This window comes from Pezoporus occidentalis, unplaced genomic scaffold (assembly GCF_034315485.1).
Source record: "Pezoporus occidentalis ecotype Australia unplaced genomic scaffold, CSIRO_AGI_Poc_V1 ctg96, whole genome shotgun sequence".
Taxonomy (NCBI): Eukaryota; Metazoa; Chordata; class Aves; order Psittaciformes; family Psittacidae; genus Pezoporus; species Pezoporus occidentalis.
The window spans coordinates 1,063,803-1,076,120 of record NW_026916325.1 but is presented as its reverse complement, the minus strand read 5'-3'; the positions used below and the strand labels follow the sequence as shown (position 1 = coordinate 1,076,120).

At 38.5% G+C, this 12,318-nt stretch overlaps 2 protein-coding genes across 2 annotated transcripts; both read left to right on the top strand.

The window, feature by feature from the left end:
- The first annotated feature begins 939 nt into the window (after positions 1-939).
- Positions 940-6,213, top strand: LOC134157442 (uncharacterized). The gene is made up of 3 exons (XM_062606367.1): positions 940-1,249; positions 2,330-6,165; positions 6,197-6,213. The coding sequence occupies exons 2-3, from the start codon at positions 2,346-2,348 to the stop codon at positions 6,211-6,213; spliced, it is 3,837 nt and encodes a 1,278-aa protein (XP_062462351.1). The 5' UTR covers positions 940-1,249; positions 2,330-2,345.
- Positions 6,164-11,242, top strand: LOC134157438 (RAD51-associated protein 2-like). Its single transcript, XM_062606363.1, has 3 exons — positions 6,164-6,315; positions 7,710-7,811; positions 10,830-11,242. Exons 1-3 carry the CDS (start codon positions 6,222-6,224, stop codon positions 10,949-10,951), a joined length of 318 nt encoding a protein of 105 aa, XP_062462347.1. The 5' UTR covers positions 6,164-6,221; the 3' UTR covers positions 10,952-11,242.
- The last annotated feature ends 1,076 nt before the right edge of the window (positions 11,243-12,318 follow it).

The following is a 12,318-nucleotide window of genomic DNA, read 5'->3' as shown; positions in this document are numbered from 1 at the left end:
GTGCAGACTTCAAAAAAGGAATCTTTTGGACATGAAATTTTAGTGGTCGAAAAGGAAACACCTATTTCAAAAGCGCGAAGCTGCATGAATACTCGTTATTTTTGGAATAAAGGCCTTGGCTGAATCAATGTATGCTACTGTAAAGGAAAAATAAAATAAATAAATAATGGAATCATAGGATCATTTGGCTGGAAGCGACCCTAAAGATCACCCAGTTCCAACCCCCCAGACATGGGCAGGGGCAAGTTCCACTAGACCAGGTTGCTTCAAGCCAAGTCCAGCCTGGCCTTGAACAATGCCAGTGATGGGGCAGCCACAGCTTCTCTGGGGAACCTGTGCCAGTGCCTCACGACCCTCACAGGGAAGAATTTCTGCCTTATAGCTAACCTAAATCTATCCTCTTTCAGTTTGACGCCATTTCCCTGTGTCCTACCCCTTGTTCCATCACTACAGGAATACTTACTTGTAGGGCCCCTTAGATATTGGAATCAAAGGAAGCAATGTCTTTTCTGGTAGGATGGCAGAGAAGGGCTGTAGACAAGAGTGTCTGCACATGCAGGATCTCATGCTTCTGGAGTTATGCAATTTGGAAAATTATAAGTGTAGAAATAATTGATGGCAGGTTGCTTGGCTCTAGTCGGTGACTCTCACTCCTCAGGCACCAAAGAAAGGATTTTCCAACCAAAGTGCAGTTTCTACAGCCTCTTAGCAGCCATGCGCCTCAGCCTGCAGCTTTCGGCACAAAAATCACAGCAGCGGCGAGGACAAACTACCGGCCTCTTTCCTTTCTGGCGGAGGGACACATCGCTTTAGAGACGGCACAACCATGTGCAAAGTGCGTGCGAAGTGTGGAGGCCTGGGAGGGGCGGAGCGGAGGGATTCCTCCCGCCACCGCGGGGCTCTTCCCGCCGTGGGGCAGTCGGCGGGGTGGGGTGGGTGGTCGTTCTCCGGGGCGGTGCGAGGTACGAGCCCTGCTTCTTAGGGTTCCCAAACGAGAGGGCCCTGCTCGGAGGCAGCGGGGTGCCGGGCAGGCAGAGCCCAGGGAGGAGGCAGCCTCCGGAGAGGGCGGGCAGCCGGGCTGAGGGAGACCTCCGCGCTCCTGGGGAATGCAGCTGGGGGAGGTACCACAGGGCGGGTCGGGGCGCTGAGGGAGAAGCCACCCCGCTGCAGGGAGGGAATTAAAAGTCCTTTAAAAGAAAAGCTTACAAGAGGTTGTACAAAGCAGGAGGGAGAGACGGCTTTCCTGCCTGTAAAACTTAATTCAGAGAGGAGAGAGCGGAGTTGCTGTCTGCCAGAGAGGTGAATCACCTCAGGGGCAGGACAGAGGGGTCCTGTCACCTGCAGCAAGGGGGAGGGAGGCGAAAACACCACAAGCCTGAGGATTCATTTGCTCTCAGCACTTCACAGGTATATCCCGCGGTCGCAGGAGTGTTTCTTGACAAAATGGGTTTTCCTGTGCACTTAAGTAAACCTTTCAAATCAGGAATGCCACTTGATTCTTTAATCGTGCAGCCCTGGTTAACAAATTAATTCTGTCAATTACATATTTCATGAAACCTTTCGAGAGCCTTCCTGTTGGCTGGCTGAGGTCAGCTCTGCACGGTGACTGGGTTGTGCAGACATAGTGGTGAACCAGTCTGCTGCAAGTATAATAAATTCCCTCAATTTATGAAATCTCATTTTGTGCAAATTATGTTCTACACACTGGGTAGATCAATTTTTAAATGGAATTGCTGAGTGCACTTGACTTGAAGAGACATGCGCTTCAGCATCAGTACATTTAACAATCTAGATCTGTGCCTGAGACACCGCTGTTTCTTTGTGTATGGGGATACAATCTGATACAGTGTTTTGTCATACCAGGGGACTTCTGATAGACTTGCCTTCACTTCCACATTACAAATTATCACACAGTGAAGACAACATAGTCAATTTCTTTCAGCTTTTAGCAAGAGTCCCCTCCCCAGATCCTGAAGAGTTCATCAGTGGGCTTTATTTTTTTGGTATTTGTTCACAGTGTTTTGGCAAAAATACTGTGTGACAAATGCATGAGAAATGCACTTAATCTCTTTAACTTGGCGACACAGTGAAATTATCACCCATTTTAATTTTGCATAACTCTGCAACTTTAGTAAATTACTTCTTTCTTAAATTCTAGAGCTTGGTTTTAAATGTTGTTCCGTGATCCTCTCTTTTCTCAGGCCTGGAATGTATGCGGAACAAATACCAGTGTGATAACGGGTAGATGATAGAATTACTGACTTTGTGTCCTGTACATTCATTACAAGATCATTTATGCCTAATACTTTAATATTTCTTTAATTTTCAGGACTGCCTCAGCAAGTATGGAACTTACATTGGTGAGCATGGAAAGTACATGTTCTGAAAGATTTTTTTCTTCAACGTCAGATGAAACCGAATGTTACCTATACCCAAAGAGAATTAGAATAGAAAGTAATCAAAAAAGCGTAGAGAAACAGGAGCAGCAAAAGCTAGAGCAAAGCACACATTGTGTGAACAGATACCAGACATCACCACATGAATCTGTATATTTACCAGAAAGGCAGAACAACTGGGCATTACAAAACCAAAGTTGTGACACAAGAAAAACTTGTATGAGAAATTTTGTCCATTTTCAAACTTGTAATAATGAAGTACTGCCATGTAGTGTGTCAGAAAATAAGCTATCCAGCAAAAAATGCAGTTCTGAAAATCAGAGTACTACAGAAGATGGCATTTCATTGAATGTGCGTGGACAGCCTCTCAAAATAGAGTCACTCAGTGTGTGGAGTGATGCCAACACTTGTAAAAGTCTGCAGGTACTAAATCCACCCCAAGTGCAGCAGAACAGCAATATAGGACAAAACAATAAAAGAAATAGTGAAAATGAAATCAAACAAAATTCTTCAGTTACACCCTTAAACAGAGACTCGTTTCAGACGGAATTGTTAAATCATAAGTCTGTCTCTGATAAAAAGTGGAAAAAATACCAGCTTCTGCAAATTCCATTTTTATGTGGTACCAGTTCTGTGTTTTCACACGTAGAACATGAGAAAAATAATTTTCTGGAAAAAGTGTGTTCTATAGAAGATAAATATTTCTCCAGTAGTGAGAATGAAACCACTGCAGAAAGTAAAGAAACAAATCTTTTGTCATACACCATTCCAACATTAAAAAAAACCTTTAAAAGTATACAACCACTGGAAATCCCCAATTTTCAACTTCCTTGCATTTCAAGTAAAACAAATGGTGAAATGACATCAACTCTCTTAAAGGAGACAGACTGGAAGAATTTGCAAGCCCAGCCATCTTTGGTACAGTCTAAACGGATACACAGTGTACAAAAAATATCTGAGATAGAGAAACAAGAACTGAAAAATGATAAAAGTACTGTAAAAGCTTCGACTGTTGGTTCTGAACTTGGAGAAAATAATTGCCCACCAATTAGCAAACAAGAGCACAGTGCTTTGGCAGAAGGAGGAAGAGTCTCTGTAACTTACTTCAGAGGCAATGGCACTAATATTGAATTTAATCAGACATTTGCAGAAAATGAATTCAAAGATCAGCTGCTGGAGAATTCAGAAGGTGATGATGACCAGAAGTCAAAGATTCACATTTACATTAGTGCTAGAAATGTTCAGAATAAGAAATGTGTTAGCAGTAATGATCTTTTGAAAAGAACAGGGAGGAAGAGCAGTAATGAGAATGCAGGAACATTTCATCATATACAGACAAGTATTCCAGTAGTAACAGAAGTGCTAGAGAAAAGTAAGTTGGATATAGACTGTGGTGGGCATAAGTCCAACACTGATGTTAGTTTGTATGAAGCAAAATCACAACTCTCTACAAAAGACATACTTCATTTCAAAAGATACTTAACTAAAACTATGATATTTGAAAGGAATTGTCGTCGCACTATCACACAGAATTTTACAGTTATGAAAGTGAGTTGCAATATATTTAGAGGAAAGGAAATGTTAAAATTGAAGCTTTCATTTCAAAACATGTTGTTTGGATGGGTCAGGACATGGCCTGAATTTCCATACAAAGATATGCCCATGTGTCAGGATTACAGTGTTACACATGGGTTTCATTTTCGTGAAATATTAAACGAGCACTGTGATGCTCAAAAGTTAGTAAAGAGCAATATAAATAGGAACCTCAACAATAAAATACTCATTTGTTTGCTGGCTATTATTTCAAAGCATTTGAAGATTGAACCACTAAAGGCAATACTTGCTTCCTTTCTCAGTAGCAGAAATACATTAGAAGAAAAGTCCGTGCAAGTGGAGAAACAGCCTTTATGTGAGAGAAAACAAAGTCAGTTAAACTCATGCACAGATAAGGCTTTGAGGCAAAACACAGAATTTTATAAAAAAAATGAAACTTATCCAAGCTTTTTAAATTCCAAATCCATGGAAAGCATTGGTTTTGCCTTTCATAATGAATGCCAGAGAAGACATTTTTCTGCATCTTTAGGTGAACAAGAGTCCACCATCCTAAAACGAGGAACCCTCTTTCATGACCAAAAAAGTGGATTATGTAAGAGAAGACATGTCAGAAAGCACCACCTCTTGCCCAGGGAGAGTGAAAGGTTTAGTACCTGTTTGAGGTCAGTCAGTCACAAAAATGTTATTAAAAAGCAAATTTTAGTTGCTAAATGCGTAATCTTGTTGCAGGGTGCTTTTGATTGTTCTTCACTGGACAAGATGTATTGCTGCAATATCGCAAAAGTACAGCATCTGATAGGAGCAAATCTTGGATTTTGGAGCCACTTTCCTGCCCGTTCAGAACTGAAATTTGCAAAGGTAAATCGTAGATTTGCAAATTGGGAAATACCAGCAAAGCAGGAGAAGAAACCAAGAGAAGTGTTTAATAGTTTTTTTCATGGGAAAGTATTTAAACCTTTCCCTTTTGCTCTCTGTGAAACTAAGAAACATGAAACAATTGGATATAGAACTGTCATGACATCTACAAATGAGGTCACAGATGAAGTCATGTATACTATGAAAAAATACTCGGGTACTTCTGGTTATATAAATACTGATAGAAAAGAATATGTTAAGTCAGAAGAGTTGCAAATAAATTCTCATAATTTTCTTTCAAAAAAATTTTTCTCTGTTTTTGACACATATGAAAAAATTCCCCTTACCACTGATTCTGAAGAGTTTGACCAGTTACTAGTTGTAAACCATGACAATTCTGCCAAAAAAGGGTTATTTGAAGAAAATGCAGTCACCAGTTCAGAAAAGGTTCATAATTTGCCTGCTAAATCAAATGATGTTTTAATTCTACCTGAACAGTCAAAACCAGCTATGGAAAAACGTCATTCTTTCTCGTTACAAGATAACCAACCTGAATATTTCAAGCAAACAGATACATATAGTCCACATTTAACAAACGAAGCAAAATTAGAAAACCAAAATGCTTACTTAAATTTTGAAAATGTATTTCCTAGTTCCTTAAATGTTTATCTGTCTGGCACTTTGCCATTAGACAGCAGCTGTTTTGTCAATAATGACAGAGTAGTAAGTGAAGATGGACATTGCAGGAATTCCTCAAGTGCAGACAAACAAAAACAAAGTGAAAAAAATCCTGCTGCTACCCAGTATCCAACCACAGAAAGTCCTGCCATGGCAGATACACACTTGCCATTACAGGCTAAAGAAACGGTGCAGTTTTCCTTGCAAGGGCATACACAGACAAAGGAAACAGCCAGTTCAGAGCCAGCAGCTTTGGAACAACATCCTGAATATGTAAAAGAACAGGAAAAGATAAGCGATGAACAAATGCGTGTAACTAATGAAAGTCAATGTGAGACTGTAATGAATGACTTGATTATTTCATATTCAGAAGATGAAGCTAAAACATTAATTGCTGCAGAAGAGAAATTAGAAATGCATTTATCCGTAATAAACAATGGATGTCTTGAAGATGTAAAAGATCAGTATTTACCTTTAGAAAACAAAATAACATGTGAATTTGAACTGAAGAGAAAATTTAATTTAGTGCTAGAAGAGCTACATATGTTTCATGAAATTAGCAAGGGAAATGAAAACAATTTATCTAGTTTGGAAACAAACTCACACAACAATTATTGTGAGTTAAATAATTCCGAGGGGATAGATAAAAAAGTGACAAGTGTTTCTCAAAAAAAAAGATGTGGTGCTATAGAAGGGCAAAATATAACTGACAGTAATGAAAGCTCATTAAATGAAAAGATGTCAAATGAAAATGAAGACCAGAAAGTATCTGAGGAATGTTGTATTTCAACAGTGTCAGCTGAAGAATTGCTACATTCACCTGTTGCAGAAGGTAAGCACAAAGAGCTATTGGTTACTATGCTAATAAGAAAATTTAAATTTTATGCAGTATTTGATTTTCTGTAAAGGTGTGTTCCTCAAATAATTCCATGACAATAACAGAGTTTTCATTGGTTTGTTGAACAAAAGGTACTTGCTTGTGAATAGCCAAATGCAAAAAGCCTACACTACTAGTGCATGCCTGCACACTGTGCCATAGCAGTTGTAGCTCAGGATTCAGTCAGCCAGGCTTGCTCAAACCTGTCTTCATAAAAATGCCATTACAGATTATTTCTTTTGTCTTTGATTTCATCCTGATAAGCCCTAAAATCCCTAAAAGAGTCGAAACACTCAGTAAGGTCATTGACTCATAGAATAGTTAGGGTTGGAAAGGACCTGAAGATCATCTAGTTCAAATCCCCCTACCATAGGCGGGGATGCCTCACACTAAACCGTATCACTCAAGGCTCTGTCCAACCTGTCCTTGAACACCTCCAGGGGTGCACGTTCACAGAGAGAAAATACTCCATTAAAACTTGATATAATATTCACAAAGGAGACAACTGTTTCCTTACAACTGATGTAATAAAATCATAGAATCATAGAATAGTTTGAGCTGGAAGGGACTTTTGAAGTTCACCTTGTCCAACCCCCCGCTGCAGTGAGCAGAGACAGGCTCAAAGCCTTGTCCAACCTAACCTTGAACACTTCCAAGAACCAGTTGAATGCCGTACCTTCTTTTACAAATGGCTCCTGTATGATAATTATTCAAGCACTTTTCCAACAGTGCGCGTATTAGATTTTGTACATGAAATTCAGTTTGCAGAAGTGATGGGTTCTCACAGCTGCAGATAAAATCAGTAAGAGATATGCTTTGGTCATATTTGGTGAAATACCTGATTAAAATGCAGCCATCTCCGATTTGGCATCTGAAATAAATTTCTCAGGGAGTTGACTCTAAATTTATTAGGTGAAGATTGCAGGGGGTTTATGAAGGTAATTAGTGTTTGTGAAACAATTGGAAAAGTGTCACAGAAAAGGCCTGGAGGGAGTTCTCTTCAGTGGAGTTTTCACAGTAGAATGTGCTGCGAGTTACACCTGAGTGCCTTGTCCCAGAGAATGAAAACCTAACAGATACTGGGTAAGTTGCTCTCTAAGTGATCGCTTTACTGCTGAAGCGTGGAGTAAAGATCCAAGTGGAGGAAATTACATGTCATCAGAGGATTAAAAACTGCATCATTTCATCTATGCAGAAATCTTCCTGAGATAGCTTTTGACAAGCACCTCAGATGCACATACACCTTTTACATCAACAAGAAACACAAATTGCTAACTAAATGAAACAAACAATTACTTGTTTATGGAAAATAGTTACAATCTTAAATATATTTCTGCTTCTGTTTTAAGGCTATTTTGATACAGCTTATAGAAAGCCATACACATGGGACCCTGCTTTTTTATCCTCCATGCTTCTTAAGGAGCAAACCTGTAATTTACAGAAAGAGGGAGGTAAGAGTAATATTACACTGCTCTTTATACCACAAATACCAGTGCTAATAAACTTGTTTCTCAAACATTTGTATTTGTGACTCCTCTTTATATCTTTCTCTTTATAGCAATCACATTTTGTCTAATTGTAGGTTACTAGGAAGTTGTCCTGTCTTTGGCTTGGGTCACAGAGCAAGTCATGCAGATGCGAGGTTTTGTCCTTTGGACAGAAGAAAAGAACTCTTAACAATGTGGTGGTCCTTGTTTTGGGTTGTTTTTTTTTTTAGCCATTTTGAACAAACCTCTTTGGGCCTCCAGTCATTGTGATACAGTGAAGATACACTACCAGGAGAATGTGATTTGATATACCTTTCTTGGAAGATTTGCACTTTTGGATATGCCATAGAAAGAAATCCAGAAGGGTATTACCAATCAATTTATTAGCACTTCAGAAAGCATGATTTTCTTTTTTTTTCCCCTAACAACTTGAAAACGTTTAGTAAAACAAGGCTATTGGTTTATTTTGCAATGAAATACTAAAACATTGTAAGGAAAAGGCTATAGATAATTTCTGATTCACTAAGCCAAATCCTGATTTGCACCTCTTGCACCTCTTAAGACTGATGCATGCTTTACTGTTCTCAGAATTCAGAAAGTTGTTTCCTTCATTCAGGCCAGTCTGTGAAATGAGACTGAAAATCCTGAACATTTACAGATGACTTCTGGTGTTCTTCTTATCTATTTTATATTGAAGATATGTCATCTTTTGATAATATCTCATATACCAAATGCAGACTGCTGCAGAGAATTGTGCTCTATGTTTTTCACTGTTTATCACTATTAGTCACAGTTTATCACGGCTCTATAATGTGTTCGGGTTTTGTTGGTGTTATTTGTGTTTTGTTTGGTTTTGTTTGTTTATTTGTTTATTGTTTTTTTTTTTTGAGCGAGTGGATTCTACTTTCTGACTTTTGTAGTAGGTGCTGATATTGCTTAGAGAAAATTCAAATTCCAGAATGCTGTGTTGTGCATAACAGCACAACATAATTGATAGTAACATCTTGTTCTTGGAAGTTTTGATCAGATGGCATTGAAGCTTGCTAGATGGAAAGTTGTAGCTCCTGCAGAAGATCAGAAGATGACTGAATCTGGATTATCTTTCCTTTCTTCTTTTCCTGTTTTCATCCATAGCACCAAGGGCAAAGAAAACCAGACATTTTCTCCATAGCAGTAACTATTCCCTTCACATTGCTTCCTAATATTTTTTAAATTCCCATCTGAGCTTCCCCAGAAACCTTTGGAAGGCAGCCTTAGGAATGACTGACTTCTTTTTATCCCATGATTGCTGAGAAATCTTGCAGGTTTCTTGCTTATTTCTAAGGCATTCTATGCCTTATTTCAAGAGCTTTATCAGAAGCAACAGGTATTTAATATACTTACAGTAGAAGAAGGTGAAAAAATGCAACATTCCTCTCATCGTCATTCTCATCTGATAGGAAATAGGGAACTGCTGAGCATCTTCTTTTCTAGAAGGAGGTACATTGCTTCTTTGCTGTAATCTGTGGTTGGCAGAGACAGTTGTCACTGAACATTGTTTTAGAGATTATTCTGAATCAAGGACTATAGCTGGGTTTGTCACAGGGAGTATTATATTTACTGTACTGATAGGAGTTAATGTCAGAAGTTTTGCTGATGTGTGGCTGTCTCCCTCTATTTTTCAGTAGGATTCTAAGCCATCACATGTGCTCTTGTATGATTAGTGTTGGTTATTTGCCTTGGATATGAACACCATTTCTGCTATGGAATCCCAGCCTATTAATTTTACCAGTTTACTTGCCAAAACTCCATGGCTTAATCTAGCATATTACTCCCATAATTAGAAGATTAGGAGGTGGTGATTTTCTGCTTAATGGTACCAATGAGTTCTTTGCTTTACATCCCAGGATTTGGTCACATGAAGTGACTGTTGCCTTAGAAACTGACTGTTTTGGAAAGGAGGAGATACCTAGGTGGGACAAGAGGATTTATACTTCAGCAGTTTTACAATTAAGCATGACTGACGACTGTGCTTTCCTGGCTACATATAAACCCATAACACTTGACTGACTTTTAGTGCATGCAGTTCCTCTTCCAACTGACTCTGCCGAGTCTTACAAAAGGCATCTCAGCGTTACTATCTCATCATTGGCTTAAGAGTTTTGGGATTGTTTTTTTATCCCATAATTTAAAATTCTTGTGAAAGGCTTAGATATATATTTTTTTTTTCTCCCTTTAGTAGGATTCCAACTGAATGCTTAAGGTTCTAATGGGCTCACTATTTGATAACTTAGCTAATTGCTCAATGCTTCATCATTTCATAGAATTATGGAAAATTGAAAAGATCTTGAAAAATTTGACACCTTCTTGTGTGATTGATTATTGCTTCTGCTGGGTGATTTATTGTCCTAATCTCTAGTTTACAAGGTCATGGTCTTCAGTTCTTCCCCGCTGATTATATTATTTTATGCAAAACAGAACAGCTTCTAAAGGGTGCTGAATCATACTCCAGATTACCAGGTGGTGCATACCTTACCCAATAGGCTGGAACTGATAATCCACATCCTCCTGTCCCACTTTCTGTAAAATGAGTGGCACAGGACAAGGCATCATGATTATTATCACCAGTAGAGTGGTTCCTGGCTCTAATTTGGATTTGTACATCTAAATCCCTCAGACTAGTGGTAAGTATTAAAACATATTCCTCTCAGTATGTCTGCTCTGTCCCAAAATGGTAATGTGCAGCATACTGTATGATTTTGCCAGTCTGTTAGGAAAGTTAGGTAATGTTAGGTCAGGGATCCTTCTGATCAGAAGGAATCTAATGTTAGCATTTCGGTTTCAACCCTAAAGAAAGTCAGATGCTCTACAGCTGAACAAAATGGAAAGGAAATAGAATGCAAAGACTGAGAAGCTGCAGTTAATGTTATTTATGTAATTTTGTTGTATTTCGTATGGAATTCTGGGTTTACCTTCACTTTTTATTTCTCTTTTTTAATATAGGTTACTTTCTGTCACATGAAGTTATAAGAGTACAGCCTCTTAAAACACGCAAGGGCCCCATCAGGATTGGGCTGTCAAGAAAAGCTAGGCCCAAACAACAGCTTCATCCTTATCTGAAATGATACCGGATTCTTTTACCAGCCTTCAGATAGAACCACTCTGCTTGAAAACATCAGAAATGTTTTTATGTTCAGTGTTTTGGTTGATAGTTTGATCTTTGTGGTTTATGGTATTTTTAGACATTAATATTGCAGTGTTTGCTAGTGATTTATTTAAGAATACTCCTGTGAATACTTGATAGCAAAGGGATTTATAGTGAATGTTTACTAGTAGAAGTTTTAATGGAAATATGAAGCCCTTTTAAAGTTTATTTATTATTAATAAAATCTGACATGTATTTTTCATCTATTAAACACACAGTTGAAATTTTCTGTTGTACTCAGACGTTCTTGGAATCCTCCATGAGTTTATATGGTTTTAAAAACTTCATTAGTATTTTTAAAGCGATTTGTTACTAATGTTTTGAGAGGTGTAGGAGAGAATTTCAGGGAGCTAGGTTCAGATTACTAAATAGGAGGAATACATTGGAGGTCGTTTCTTCTGAGGAACTTTTAGTTCCATACACTCGTCTCACTAGACAAAGAAATCTCTTAAATTTCAGGGTAGAGTTGGAAAGGAGGAAACATAAATGCTTCAGACAGAATGTCTTATTCTGAGGGCACTGATTCTGCTGCACACAACATGACAGCAAAAGACCATCACATAAATTCTGGGGCTATATATCTCAAAAAAGTGGGGAAACTTGGGCTAATCTGAAGCATACAGCTATTGGTTAGGGACATCTGCTAATGATAGTTAATATACTGATATTTGCGTTATCTGATAAATCTATTTTTAACCGAACAAGAGCACAGCAAGAAATAAACATGGGTTAAGTCTGGAAAAAAAATAATCATTGAGTGTCAGAGCAAGAGTAATCCAATAACAGATATCCTGACGAAAACTTTAAATCCTCTATGCGATTGCTCAAAGGTTTTTAGAAAGTATTTTACATTGCAGTGGATGAGAATTTCCATATAGCAAGCATTACAGAATACTGACAGAGTAATGATAAGCTTCAGTACAAATAATAACACTTGGTTTCACCTGACCCCAGGAAAGCTGAGCAAGCTGAATTGATAGGGATATATGCCTATAGATAAATTATTCTTTAGAATCCATGGCAACAGTGCAAAGATTTAGCAGCAACGTTCAGAGTATGTCATATACAATAGTAAATATATCAGTATGCTTATCCTATAGGAAAGGACTATCCTATAAGCAAAGCAAATTCAGTACACAATGTGGGGTAGACGGGTGGGATGGACTTACCTTGGGACATGTTCACCACCATCAGCAGCCATCTTGGTGTCCTGGAGGGTGACTTGGCATAAAAATCAGTGGGGAGGAGCCTGTGGACTTATGACGGGTAGCAGTCCCCAAATGGCAA

Excerpts from the sequence above, each read along its gene's own strand:
- LOC134157442 (XM_062606367.1), top strand. The coding sequence starts at position 2,346 with ATGGAACTTACATTGGTGAGCATGGAAAGTACATGTTCTGAAAGATTT.
- LOC134157438 (XM_062606363.1), top strand. The coding sequence starts at position 6,222 with ATGTCAAATGAAAATGAAGACCAGAAAGTATCTGAGGAATGTTGTATT. Across the intron at positions 6,316-7,709 it reads ACATTCACCTGTTGCAGAAG|GCTATTTTGATACAGCTTAT; the intron begins GTAAGCACAAAG and ends TTCTGTTTTAAG. Across the intron at positions 7,812-10,829 it reads TAATTTACAGAAAGAGGGAG|GTTACTTTCTGTCACATGAA; the intron begins GTAAGAGTAATA and ends TTTTTAATATAG.